We start from the raw sequence: 14,509 nt of genomic DNA on the forward strand, positions 1-14,509 counted from the left end.
TGTAGAACGCATCAGATTTAAGTTGACAATCACTGTCCCTTGTTTCACACGTATCCACTATCATTTGTCCCAAAGCAAACAGACGTATGTGTCAGGTTCAGCGCCTCAGGACAAATAGTTAGCTGTCAGATGTTATCATGCACAGATTTACTTACACAACAACAGTGGATTAGGTAGACTTTCTGGAATTTGTCTTGTGGCAAACCTACCTATCTGGGCAGTTCAGTTTACTGGAACAAACAAAAGTGTTTGTGCTGAACTATTCAACACACACAGATATTACTTCACCGTAGTTGCTGGCAAGCAAATGTTAAATTCCTCTGCCACTGTTAAGTGAAGTTCTCTACCCGTCGCTTTAAATGTACCATGATGCTGACTGAACCCTGCCTCTTCAGTTGCATAGTGTTGATTTATTGGTGTTTGAAGTGGATGCCTGATTAAATGAATGTGAAGTAATAATGTGAATGCTCCCCTGACCTAGTTTCCAAGCCTCGGGGGGCAAACGTTACAGAATTATCAATTGACCCTTCGCTAATTGACCCCCATAGCAAAAGCAGACCGCCCAATCATGGCGCAGCATCGGGCAGCTCCAACCAGGGTCCTATCCTGTTCTACTGCATAGAAAATGTTAGATTTGGTTTTGTGGGTGGCGAGCTAGTCGTGGTTAAGCGTTGTTCCAGGGGCACTTGTTATAGTGATGCTCGTTACCCGGTAGATCATAGTTATGCTGGGAGTGCAGTTAGTGACAGTGTGGGCTCCACGGTAGCTCCAGCAGCTTGACGAAGTAGCAGCGGGGTCGGGGCTTAAAGAAGGGTAGATTAAATGTCAGCTACTTTCATTTGAATGAAATACATATGTAGGCAGCTGTGTAAATGGACTGTAGCATTTATCTATCTATCTATCTATCTATCTATCTATCTATCTGTCTGTCTGTCTGTCTGTCTGTCTGTCTGTCTGTCTGTCTGTCTGTCTGTCTACTTTAAGGCACAAAGAGATTCCATTTGCAGTTGATAGGATGGAAACATTGCTGTATCAACAATCACAAACTGTATGTGAAGATGATTTTCTGAATGTATAAAAACATTTTTGAGCCTTGTCTGTAAAGAATCGTAGGAAAAGCTTTTTAGTTTAGTGTTAAATTAGATTTGATTTTATATTTCTTTGTTTTTCTTCAGATACGGTCAATATTTATTTTTTACAAGCGCTGTTGTAACACTTCAATGATTTCTAGAAAACCTACTGAAACAATGAATGTCACTTCTGTCTTCCCCTTCCTCCGACATTCTGTTTATATTACTATGAATTCATACTGCAAACAAATGAATGCTGTATTTTATTGACAGTTATCTGATATTGTTATGGATTGTATATTTGCTTGTTGCACCTTTTGCATGTCTGACACTGCCTTCTTTCTCCCATGACAGAAATGTACAATAAATCTTTTCTAGGGAAACATCTCAAGTCTCCCTCTCTCTTGCTTTGTGTCTTTTTCACTCCTGGGTTTGATTTTGGTCACTGGAAGTAAAAAGAATATATACAAAAAAGATAATTGAAGAATTTTAATAATGGTTTCCTGCAGCTCCACAAGGAGAAAAGGAGAAATTGAACAGAGTGAGGATTGTGTCTGTGCAAGACCATCTTTAGCTCATTTTGTTCCGCTGAATTCACTTAGTGGCTGACTCACTGAGTCTTGCCCACAGTGATCGGGATCCTCAAGCCAAAAGCTCCTCGCTGTTACTTCAGGTCTCCGTGAAGAAAATGCACACACACACACAAAGCCTGGCAGCAATATGCTAAAATCATTCCATATGTAAATTAAACCGAAGCGTTCCTTCGTCTACATGTGTATCTTGGTACTATTTGTGCAGTCAAAAGAGCTCCAAACCTGTAAGATTGAATGCTGTTGTTTCACACATCAGCTTAACTGACTTGACATTCCCAAACTGCCATTATTTTCCCATTTTAGCATTCAAAAGCACTTCAAGAGACACCTTTGTTGCGGAGGAATGTCTGGACATACTCAGAGCAGATAAGACTCGACATTCAAATCGTCTGCCATGTTTTATGACCCCGTCTTTGTGCTTTTATGATTACTCACATTCCTGAGGACGTAGCAAATCATCCAATTGTTCATAAACTTAAATACACTTTTCCTTGATAATCTAGGCCTAGTCATAGTAAGTATATAATATAAATATACATTTTGTATGTCTGTTTTTATAACACTTTTGAAACTTACTATATTCATACATTTTTTTTGCAACAAACTGTCCTAGGATACTTTTATTACAATGTTACTTGCTATGAATGTATGTATTACATTTTCTATGGCATTTAAACAAATAATGTCATCATTATATATATATATATATATATATATATATATATATATATATATATATATATATATATATATATATATATAATGCAACTCCTTCCTATCTTTCAACAAAACCAAAGCAAATCCCCCACTAACTGACTGGTCACTGTCCCACTTCTCCCTAATCTCCTCTCAGATCTTAATAAATCACTATCTGGTAGGAAGACCTGGACCCCATCCCTTTCACTTTAGTCACGGCTTGTCTCCCGGCCCCCCACCCACTCCTCCCTGTCTACTGGCTCCGCCCCCTCGCTCTCTAACTCGCTTCAGTCACACCGATCCTCAAAAAACCTGCCGTGGACCCTGACATCCTTAACAACTACCGACCCATCTCCAATCTCCATTTTCTGTCGAAAATACTCAAACACACTGTTGCCAACCAACTCAAAACCCACCTGGACTCCAACCACCTCTATGAACCATTTCAATCTGGATTCAGATCTCATGACAACACAGAAACCGCCCTAATCAAAGTCACCAATGACCCCTTCCTCTCCTCTGATGACCACTCCCTAAACATCCTCATCCTACTAGACCTCAGTGCAGCCTTTGACACCATCAACCACTCCATCCTCCACTCCCGTCTTGAGCCCTCTCCTGGTTCAAGTCATACCTCTCCAACAGTTCATTATCATCAATAAATCAAAGGCTGACAGGCCCAAGGTGTCCCTCAAGGTTCAGTACTCGGCCCCCTCCTCTTCATTCTCTACTTGCTCCTCCTTGGCAACACCATACGCCACCACAGTCTCCAGTTTCCACTGGTACACTGACGACACACAGCTTTCCATCTCTATCATCCGACCCCCCACTCCACCACCACCAACTGCCTCTCAGATATAAACCCTGGATGCAAGACATCCTCAAACTCAACGGCGATAAATTTAAAATCCTCATCATCGGCCCCAAATCCCACCACAACTTCTCCCTCTGCATCGATGGCACCTCTGTTCCTGCTTCCACACACATCTGTAAACTTGATGTCATCTTTAATCCAACCCTATCCTTCCAACGCCACGTCAATCACATTACAAAAACCGCCTTCTTTCATCTTTAAAAACATTGTCCGTCTACTACGCCCTCCCTCTCCTGTTCAGCCGCTAAAATACTCATCCACACCTTCGTGTCGAAAATATGTAAAATAGTACATGACTGTTATATAAAAGAGCAGGAATGATTTACAGATTTGTCAGGCCAACAGTGGATATTGTGTGTGTGTGTGTGTGTGTGTGTGTGTGTGTCCTGTATGTGAAGGTACTTTAATGCGCATCATAGATGAGTGCTCCCCATTCTTTGGCAGTGTGGACTAGCTTCCTGTTGCACAATCTGCAAAGCAAGCGTCAGAGTGCGCCGTCAGCTTACGTGTGCATGTCATGTCATTGGGCTTTCTGGCAGGTTTCATTATTGTGCAACAGCAACACGATGAAGTACTTAACAAATGGAGATTGGGAACTTTGAGACAGACCAACCATTGCCTGGTGAAAATATGACAATGGTCTTAAGAGCCAACTCTATATTGGACAAGACTTCAAGACATGCGCACTTATATTAGCAAGGCCAACAGCACCCTCTGGCGGTCACAACGCACTAAGGATTCACCTGCTGCAATACTCAGCTTCACATTTAGGGTATTCAAATCATGTCATGTGCATCATATGGACTCAGCTTTTCCTCTACTCACTGATTTGAGATGAGGGTTTAGCTTCCCGTTTGGTGAGAATATACAAAGACAAATGCATTGACACAAAAGTCTCCTCCCAAAAGAGATATGGTGGGTTGTTCTCCCCGATTTAGTTACAAGTCTAATTCAATGAAGACCATGGAGTTCAGTGGCATAACTCATTTATTATTGAATAAAAATTGGACATGAACACGTGCAGACTAAAAACCAGTGTAATAAATTGACAACCCTAAACTTTTTCAAATCAAGTCTGCATCTCCTGCTGTAAAAAAAAAGAAAAAAGTTAAACAGATCTATAATTGAAACTGTACAAAACACAGCTTTAGCAACATACATTTGTCAAAAAAAAGATGGAAACAAAATACCACTCGCCCACCTGTCCCTTAATGTGCAAACATACTGATCTTCCTGAATGATCGCCTTTATTTTACATTTGTTCATTCAATGGTTCCACTGAGCGGTTCGCTTTTATAAATCAAAGCGTTCACATTTTGTCAGCAGATATCGATCCATCTTTACACTGTAAATAAGTTTTGTTTTCCCAAAGTCCATAACTTTAACATGTAAAACTAAGAACATAAGGGTAGGCTAGAGATGTTGTGGTGTTCGGGGGGCGGTATCATGGGAGAATGAAGTAAAACATATAGTTGGCAGGACAAGCGGTCTGGGACTGATGTCACTTGCATTGGTGTCTGACCTCGGTGAAAAAAAAGGTTAGTAAACCTACAAGTATGCTGGTAGATACGGCTGCAGCCCGGGTTCCTCAGACGCACACATCCTATCCATAGAAACACAACATCAACCACCTCTGCCAAATATCAGCTACAAGTGTGCCGTTGTGTAGACGAGTCAAATTAATGAGTATTCTATCACTAAGACATTTGTACATGCAGAAGGTATTGGTAGGATTTAGATAATGTCAACATCGTTTCCATGAATGCCACCGACGACAAGGCAAAAGTCTATATATGTATATATATATATAAATTAAAAAAAAAACTTAATATTTTGTTACTTGTCTTAGGCAAACAAAAATAAAAAGGTTGAAGAGAATCAACATTCCTGTAAATCATAGAGTTTAAATGGTCATTTTCAGGATGCATATGAGAAACCCAGAAACCCAACTAGGTTGGCATTAGGCTGGTAATTTACCCAAAAAGAAACCAAACTTGGCATGTTCTCTCAACCACGGCAGAGGTGCAGCATTTGGCTTTGACAGCTGCAGTGAGGACACGTCAGCAATGTCATCCGATAGGTTGCTTCCATAATAGTTTAAATACAACCATTTAGTTAAATTAGAAGAACTTGCAAGATGTCAGTTAATTAAATGAAAAGATTAGGAGTCACATTGCGTTCAGAGGACACGCCAAATCAGATTTAGTTTTGAGTATACCGAAAATACTTCAGTGACCATCAGTCCGAGAGATAGCCTGTTGGTGTGTGGAGGAGAAGGGGTGGGGCCTCAGCGGCGGTGACGGCTATGTCCTGAGTGCCCACTACTGCTGTGGTGTTTGCTCTTGTGGCTACGCTCCCGCTCCCTGTCGTAGGACCGAGACCTCTCCCTCTCCCTTTCCCTCCGGTCTCCTCGATGGCCACCTCCTCGCTCATGTTTGTGTTTCTTTGTCGAGAGCTCAAAGGAAGTGCGGTCTCTGTCTCTCTCCCGTTCCCTCTCTCTGTCCCGCTCCCGGTCTACTTTGACTGGAGTGCGGGATCGCGTGCGAGAACGCGATCGCTTCCTCTTGTGACCGGATCCTCCGCCTCCACTGTTGCTGTGGCGACTGCTGGGCTTGGAGTCGCTATTGCCGTGGTGGCCGGACTTGGTCTTGAGGTGGGGGAGGAGGGGTGAGGGCGGATGGCGCCGAGGCGATGGACTACGACTGTGAGAGCGGGAGCGCGAGCGAGAACTGTACGTCCCCGAGCGACTGCGTCTGCCGTTGTAACTGTGGAAGCAGAGGCAAAAGACGAAGATGAGGAATACATTCAACCAGTTCAACATAAATACAAGTTATGTTAAGACATTGACGGCACGTTTAAAGTTATCGTAGCATACAAGTCAACACTTACATCAGGAAACGAAAAATATTCGAACATATTCGAAGAGATCTTACTGTCTGCGAGGAGACCGGGATCTAGACCGGGAGCGTGTTCTTGAACAAGATCGACTTCGGCTCCGGCTGTTCCTCCCAATCTTCATGTCTTTCCTTACGCTGAAAACAACAACAAATTAGGAACTTCTAAAAAAAATATGAAGACAAGCACTCTTAGATAAGTAACAGCCAACTCTTACTCTGAAACAAAATATTAACTTCAGGAGGAAAAAGAAAGGATGACAATTGCTAAAAATGCGCTTTATGTTATGTGTTTGTTTCCTACCCATTGTGTGGACTCTTGTTGACCTGAGTCCGGCTCTCTGGCTCCTTCTTAGCTGGTTTGAGGGTTAGCTGGGGGTTTGGAGACTTCTCCTCCACCTTTGCGACGCTTGGGGAGCAGGGCTTGGAAGCAGGAGAGAAGCCCCCCAGGGTGGACAATGCAGGGGTACCGTCAGGGTTCAGGCCTTTAGCTTTCAGCTTGGCTTCTGACAAGAACATCTTCCTCCGCTCCACCTCCTTTTCCATCTGGTCATAGTTAGGCTGGAGAAGAAACCACACTGTCAGCTTACAGACGACACTGGCTGCTGGGAGCAGTGCTGCTAATAGGTTTGTTGTGACATTAAGTTTTTCCTATAGCAATCGAATCTATGCACGATGTTTCCGGCTTAGTAGACTGACGAGATGTGGTACTGGGCGAAGAGCCGATCAGTGTCAGATAGACAGATGTATATAGTTTCGGTCAATCTCCCAACCATACAATAAGCCAGTGGTTCTACTGGGAAAAATATTTCACAGGGTACATCACTGAAAAAAGGTTGTAGTAATTTTAGTCTCTGACTCACATGAACAGCGCTTCTGTTGACACTGTGCTGCATTACAATACCTGGCAGAGGCAACTCTGTACCTGCTGAGACGTTGGCTGCTGTGATGAGGCTTTCACTAACTCCACCCCCAACAAATAAGACTATAATTAGTGTCGCTGACTAATGTTTCTGAACTCAATGCACTGAGTGAAGTAAGCTTTAAAATCCCAAAAGTAGAATGTCTTTTCAGTCTACTACCAATGATGGACAGCCAGGTTTATACTTATATTTCATCCACGCTCAAAATGTCATCTGGTCAAAGTTTAGGGACAAATAAAGCATGCTAAAATATCCACAACTATTTATTAACTAATGGATTATTATATGGGAAGCCAGAATAGTGTCTGCCGCTTTCTCTTACGTATACAGGGAGAACAGCAATAATATCCTTTTTATTTATTCATGTTGGCATAAAGTGGTTTTCTTATTTAAAGACTTTAAATGTATGGACTTTAAGAAACATAATTCACTATTTTCGGACATTTTATACACTAAACGACTCATCTAGAAAATAATTGTCAGATAAATTGTTGACAATGAAAATAACCCTTAAAAAAAACAAAACAAAAAACAGTACGACAGTGGTGGCAAAAGTTGCCTCCAAAATAGTCTTTCAATTTTCTCTAAAATAGACAAAGTCTAAAACGTCTGCAAGTCTCAAGATGATCCATGGTCATACTAATACTGTGCTTTAAAAATGACCTACCTTCTTCCTGGTATAGAGTTTGAGGGTGGTGATGCACACCTCTTTAACTTCATCCTCACTGGCTCCAAACAGCAGGTACCAATTGGGTCTGGATGGCAGAGGTATCTGGGAGACACACGCACAAAAGGTGTTATTATTAGGAGGGAGGTACTCTAAGGTATAGCTATAGAGGGTTAGAGTACATTCAGTGCGAAAACAATGTGAAACCAGGATTCAGGTAACCATTTGGTCCTACCTGCAGGGCTCGAGCAGCGAGGAATATGCAGGCACAGGCAATGGTCTCGGCTTGGAATCTCACAAACACGTTGGTCCTTAGGGTATCATTCATGTAGTTCCTATAAAGACAAAAACAACACATAGAAACAAAAACATAGCATCTTGTCTACACAAAGCCACCTCTTACCCATGCCAACATACTTTAGGACGTGTCACGGCTTTAGCCGCAAGTTGTTACGGTCGGTCAATGATCTGCAACACTCCGTGGCTATTTTATCAGGGCTTTATGTTTTTCTAATTTCTGGTTGAGATTTTAATGTGTCATTTCTTTTTCAAACTTGGCTAAATCTATCAACAGAAATAACCTCTTCACCACCCAGACATTTCCGGTGGGTGACCTTTGAATAAGCAACAACACTAACTGCTCAGACATCCTCATGTATAGGCTGCCGTTTAAGGATGAGACCAATAGAGCCACTAACAGCATCAAATTAATCATAAGCCCTGATAGCGATAAAGACAACGGTTATACATTTTAAGTTTCACAGTACTGAACAGCGATATGCATTTGGATCTTTCAAAATGTTAACTTTGTCCATTTCTCTCTGGGGCATCCATGGGAGTGCTGTATGTCACAGGTAAAGCATGAAGACACAAATGGGAAAAGAATCTACTGAAGACCTGCCAACACCATTTTACCACACTGACCGTAGAGTAGCTAGATTAGGATTAATGATGATTGATTTAATGACACATGCCGTGTGTGAGGGGAGGCATGCAGACATACGGATTCAATGCATTCATCAAGAATGCAGTGGCTTTCAAACGGTTATATCTGAGGGAATAGGAAGGCACAGCATGTATGGTGGCATGCACAAAAGCTAGATTTTGGGAGTCAGTGGCATGTTGATGTAATCAAATGATGCAGCACTGGTCTAATTATCTGGCAATGGCATGTGACACTCACATTGATTGAAAGGCTTAACTGCAAAACAGCCACAATATAAAACGAACCCCTATAAGACCACTGATTGTCTTTGTCTGCAACTCATTGCAATCTATGCCTCATTACTTAGGTTGAGTGAAATATCTGTGATATAAACAGATTATGAGTCAGTGGGTTGTCTGGTACAATGGATAAATTAGATTAGCCATGAAGAGTTAGGGAAAAAAGGAAAGACAAAATGGCCAGGGTGTGAATCAGGGAAGTACAGGGTAGGGTGGTGTGAGCATCTATGTCCTTAAGAAACATAGAAGTCCGAAAGACAAAAAAACGTGTGATAACAGAAACATGATGGTTAAACCCCAATTCAGATTACCAAGAGGAACTACAACCAGCACAAAAAGGTAACTTATCACAAAGCAGTGAACGTCTCCAATTGCTGCATTTCAGGCTACACAGTTCCACTCATTCAAATAACGTAACCTTCTCTACGGGAAGGATGCCACACGTACTTATTAACAACATTGCCACACCGGGCGTACTTCCAGTCTATCCTGCCTTCGTCAAATTACCTGCACTTTTGGCATGTCAATGAGAAACTGCTATGCTAACGCTACTATAGATAGCACATGGCCGCTGGATTCTGACTGCTGCGTGGGCGAGACAGGTCCGTGGAGGCAAGACCTGAGAACTGGATCAGCCTGTAAGACAGACACATGTCTGGACACCAAGTAAGTTGGGGACAGGACACAGTATACTACTGTAATTTTTTTTTAAATAGGCAGGTAAATTGGTCCAAAAAAAAGTTATTCTGTTGTGTCTAAGTTTACTTCATTGCTAGATGCAAGTAAACTAGAAAAAAGTCAGAATATAAACGTATATGTAGCTACTTAGCAAAATTGGGTATTACAGTTGAAACCTTTTTAGCAAGACCAATAAATACAAATCCTTTTGGACACCCAAGAGAAAACAAGATGATGTTGGCTGTTGGGAAAGGCCCGCCCGACCCCTTCAGTGAATCTCGTCATTGGGATTGGCTGTCTGGAGAAGGGCAGCCAGCCAATGAAGGGAGCTTCCTTAGGTCATGTGGTTGGAGGAGGCAGAGTTCAGAGGTTCTTTATGTGACTTACCAGCATGGACTACCCTTTAATCAAAGAGTAGAGAGAAAGGACAAAGTTAAACCAAGTTCCATGGGCACCGCACATCAAACAGACTTTACAGCAAAGCCATGTAAGGGCAGACTAGAGAGTGAGACACGCAACAGATTTGCAATTTAAAAAAATTGCTCCATCAGAAAAAAAAGTGGAAGGGTTAAAATGGAGTGAGGGAACGTCGCAGTCAAACCTGGGCGAAATGGTTGTTGAATAATTTTCAAATATGTGCTTAAGAACACATGGGGCACCTGAACATCACTTATCCGACAGGTGTCGTTTCCACATATGGGTTTGTTCCAAGATCCTAGCAGATAAATAAAGTGCTCTTCAAGTGATTCAACCATTTGAAACTCGTTCAACTTCGTATTTAGCCCAGGTCTGGTGGCACTTCTTGCAGACATGACACAGGTTGCTGCGGTTGGAGATGTTCAGTGGAGAACTAGGAAGGAACTTACCAGGCCGTCTGGACCAGTGTCTGGTTCTTCTCACATTCAAGGACTTGAAGGTGCATGACGATAATCTGGAATCATAAAACAACGGTACGTTAGAAACACAGAAACACCCCAGGTGCTTAATTGTTCATGCTGAGAATAGTCTGCAAAAGCTGTTTCATGTGTGGTTGCACCTACATGGTAAAACCAACTTAACTTACACTGCGCAGCACAACTTAAAGAGTTAGGAGTGTGGCTTAAACTCACCTTGTGGGGATGCTTGACATGCACACAGAAGCCCAGCTCCTTCAGGATCCGCCGTTCTCCTTTGATGACTTGGTTTTTGGTATTTATGTAGTTCTGATCAAGTATCAATGAACTTGGAGTCCTGGTTCATAAAGGAATCAAAATAAAATAATGTTTCCCCCTTTGGAAATATAAATAAATAAAGAAAGTGCCCTTTTGATTTCTTGCACTCTTTTCTTTTTTCCGTTCCAACCAACTTAAAGCAACAGGTTTAACTGTTTGCATGCCTGACAGTTTGCTGGGGTTTGAGGACTCCTGTGGTTCCAGCGAAGCATATGGGATTTTGTAGACCGCTCTCAACCTCATTCACCATTTGTCACAGCTTTAACAGAAATATCAACTCAGACCATCGGCCACACCACGACCCCAACGGGCAAAACATTTTAAAATTAAAACTATGACGTGATGTCACAAATCATGCTCACCTATTCTTATGTACTGTGTATGCCATTAAAGTTAACTGTTAAGTAACCAAAACCACTCGACTTGTATTCATAGTAAAGCAGCATATCCAGACCAAGAAAACTTTCCCTGCAAACAGAACACTGTACCAACCTACAACATATCTGCTGGTTAAACAGAGTATTTTAAATGGCATCAATCCAAACTAAAATATTTACATAAAGCAAATTTTAACATTCATTAAAGCAACCTCACCTTTTTAAAATTGACAACTTTGATTAGATGCATTGTGATCTATAAATCAGTAAAGGGATGTAGGCCTCATGTACCATTTATGATGTGCGATATATATCACAATACCAGAATAAATAGAACTTAAAACACTTTTAGTATAATTCAGCAAATGTATAAACAAAGATCCAATTTAAAGTCAAAATCTTGAATTTTCATGTCTTAAACAGAAAATTAAATGTGAATACTGTCATGCTGAAAATCACATGCATGGTAAACATTATCTGTGATGTCCATTATTTGATATGACCAAAGGTCCAAATCCACCTCTTTACAACAGACTTGCTACAAGTGCATCACGGTTACGTTACACTTAAGGCCGATCCAAATTCACTACATATAAAGCCAATTTATTAAAGCTACAGTGCATGCACTGACCCTAAACAAAAACATAACCCTCATTGACTACAAGTATCCAATTAATTATTATAACGTCAAAAAACAAGGTGATATTTCTATTAAAGCTATGGGTTGGCGAACAGTTGGTGAATGGGGTTTTACTCTTAAAGCACAAACAAGATGCACGGTGAAGAGCAGTCAGTGAAGAAGACTACGTTACCCAATGGTCCGCAGATTGACGGACAGATACCCAAAGCTTAAGAATGAACCACAGGAGTCCTCAAGGAGCCCCGGGGGCCAAGGACCTTCGGCCAACCTGTCATCCCCGATCCCAGTGCCCCACGGTGGTTCAGACCACAGGCTTCTCCCAGAGGAGGGGGTGGGGTGGCCCTGGGGAGGAGAGACCCCCTTGCATCATGGTTGTCATGCCGACTGCTTCATCTTACGTACCATTCCACATCACCCAGGCTTTGGTAAATGTAGCTGGTCGCTGTTAGTTGGTTGCAAGGGAAAAAAGAAGCCAAGTTAATGCCACGGTCTATAGCATAGACATGAACATTTTTCTAAGAAGACAAAGGCACAAGCAAATACAGCTGTGGTGCCTTGTCTTACAATGCAGGCCAATTTTTAAAGTGAGCTTGTCACGATTTCAAATTTCAGTGTAATGTCAAACTCAGATGTTAAGTAGACAATAACACTTCTGAAACTACCAGTGAAGCGGAAACTGAAAAGTTTTAAAATGGTTTAGAGTACAAGGATATACAGAAGAGCACTTTCACAGCAAAAAACATATAATACAACATTATATTGGATAAATGATCCATTTCACAAAAACATGTATTATTTCCCAATGTCGATACTTACTTTTTGCCTCTAATCTGTCTCAGATGGTGAAAAACATTTATGACATCTCGTATTCGTCTGGGTGCTTCCTCAATCTTGGAGGCCAAGTTGATACAAGCCATCGCAACAATCTGGAAAGAAGATAATTGAAACAAAGGATTGGAAGAAAGAGTTCAATAACATATGCCATGCATACAGAGATACTGAGTACTCTTAACATTGAAATATACCAATGAAGAGACACAAATGTATCAACAAGACATGTTCAGTCTACTATGGGTAGCTACCATTGGAATATCCCTGGAAAAATTAAGTCACAGTGGGAGATGTTATTAACTTAACATAATTTGTATGTCCTTAGTTTTGTTTGGGCTTAATTATGATGCACGTCACAATGAATAGTGTGTGATTGAGCATTTACCAGTTTAGCCACTTGTAGAGGACAGTACTTATCATTCCAATCAAATATTTGTAGTAAAACCAAAATAAATTTAACTTTTAACTAATGTTACTGATAGAATGAGATGTATAATGTTACATTGACCAGCTGAATATTTTAAGATCATAATTTAAGGTGTTCCATTAGAGAAAAGGGAATAATGTATTTTATTCGGCATTATCTCTGTACTTCCGAGTGTTTGACTCGTTTAGTCTCAATTTGTAACTATATTCAGTCTTCCCCCGCTTCCTACTTCCAGCAGTTCAAATAATGCTGGTAAACGTATCGACAATATGGCTGCCACGAACGTAACCACAACGATGAGCTACGCTAGGAAAACCGGTCTGACAAAGAGACACAAGCTTAAACCGACTCACCTCAAAACTGTGCTTGACGAAGGACTTTGAGTAGAAAAAACGATGAAACAGCACTTGCCCCGTTGCCATTGCAACCTGCCAAGGAAAACACCGACCATTACGATTGGACTCGTGTAAAGCAGGCCTAACCAACTATGTTACACTTGCACAATGGACGGCCGCCATTTTAACTACACCACGCCAACAGTAGCAAACAGCTAACAGAAGGCCGCGATGTGCTCGAGACTAGAAACGAATATTAACTTTTACTTAAGGCGAATAAAACCACAAACGGACACATTTAAATATACTACGAGTCAACGAGGTTTACCTGTGGTAGCCGGAGAAGAATGCCCGCGGACTGAATCAGTTCACACCCAAGGATGCGGAGGTCGGTCTCCGTGTTCAAGTCGAGGCCGTCGACCATCGACGGCGTCGGAGAGAGCCTTTCCTCCGGGATGAGCGAGTTGTCGATGGTAAGGTACACCTCCGAGTAAACTTTGTCACCGATAAGGATGCCATCGTTGTTCGTGGATGCGTTGGACGATACTGAGAGGGGACCCGCGGCCATCTTCACCCGAAAAAATTAGCGAATATTGGTTATCAGCGACAAGCTCGTCCAGCCTCAACGGAACGACCGCGGAGCAGGGTGACTGACAAAGCACGTGACGTCACCGCCGTGTTAGGACGCAGACTTGTGTGTGCACATCCCCAACGAGAAAATAGTCCCTCAATAATACCAAATCGTTGAATACAAAAGCTACACGACTTCGCTCAGAATTTTAACGAACTTATCTGGAATGTAACATTCATTAATACTCTCACTGTTATTCAAGAAGGCACTCATTTACCGATTATTTTCTTATTATTTGATCATCTGTCTATCGATTGCAACCGCAAAGTCCGACAGTCTAAACAAAGTTAATCACGCATTATACAATTAGATAGTTAATAAACAGATCCGTTGACCTGATATACAAATAGCTCCATTGTTTTCCATTACATATGATGTTATCTCATGCTTCCTTCACAAGCTCCACGTGAGCTCATTTCTCCAATAGCAAAAGTATCT

The 14,509-nt window shown here is 41.6% G+C and overlaps 1 protein-coding gene across 5 annotated transcripts; it reads right to left on the bottom strand.

Moving 5' to 3' along the window:
• Positions 1-4,202: 4,202 nt before the first annotated feature.
• Positions 4,203-14,018, bottom strand: ccnl1a (cyclin L1a; the record flags this gene model as incomplete). Of its 5 annotated transcripts, XM_079224779.1 has the most annotated exons (10): positions 13,769-14,018; positions 13,459-13,533; positions 12,664-12,773; positions 10,729-10,849; positions 10,486-10,550; positions 7,953-8,052; positions 7,718-7,822; positions 6,432-6,688; positions 6,167-6,265; positions 4,203-5,998 (listed from the first exon to the last, which is right to left on the bottom strand). In XM_079224779.1, the coding sequence occupies exons 1-10, from the start codon at positions 14,006-14,008 to the stop codon at positions 5,521-5,523; spliced, it is 1,650 nt and encodes a 549-aa protein (XP_079080905.1). In that variant the 5' UTR covers positions 14,009-14,018. The 5 variants fall into 5 exon arrangements, with proteins under 5 accessions (XP_079080905.1, XP_079080907.1, XP_079080908.1 ...); XM_079224780.1 differs by lacking the exon at positions 4,203-5,998 and having other exon boundaries at positions 6,163-6,265; XM_079224781.1 differs by lacking the exons at positions 12,664-12,773; positions 13,459-13,533; positions 13,769-14,018 and adding an exon at positions 12,116-12,244.
• Between the last annotated feature and the right edge of the window lie 491 nt (positions 14,019-14,509).

Source organism: Taurulus bubalis (assembly GCF_910589615.1).
Source record: "Taurulus bubalis genome assembly, chromosome: 10".
Taxonomy (NCBI): Eukaryota; Metazoa; Chordata; class Actinopteri; order Perciformes; family Cottidae; genus Taurulus; species Taurulus bubalis.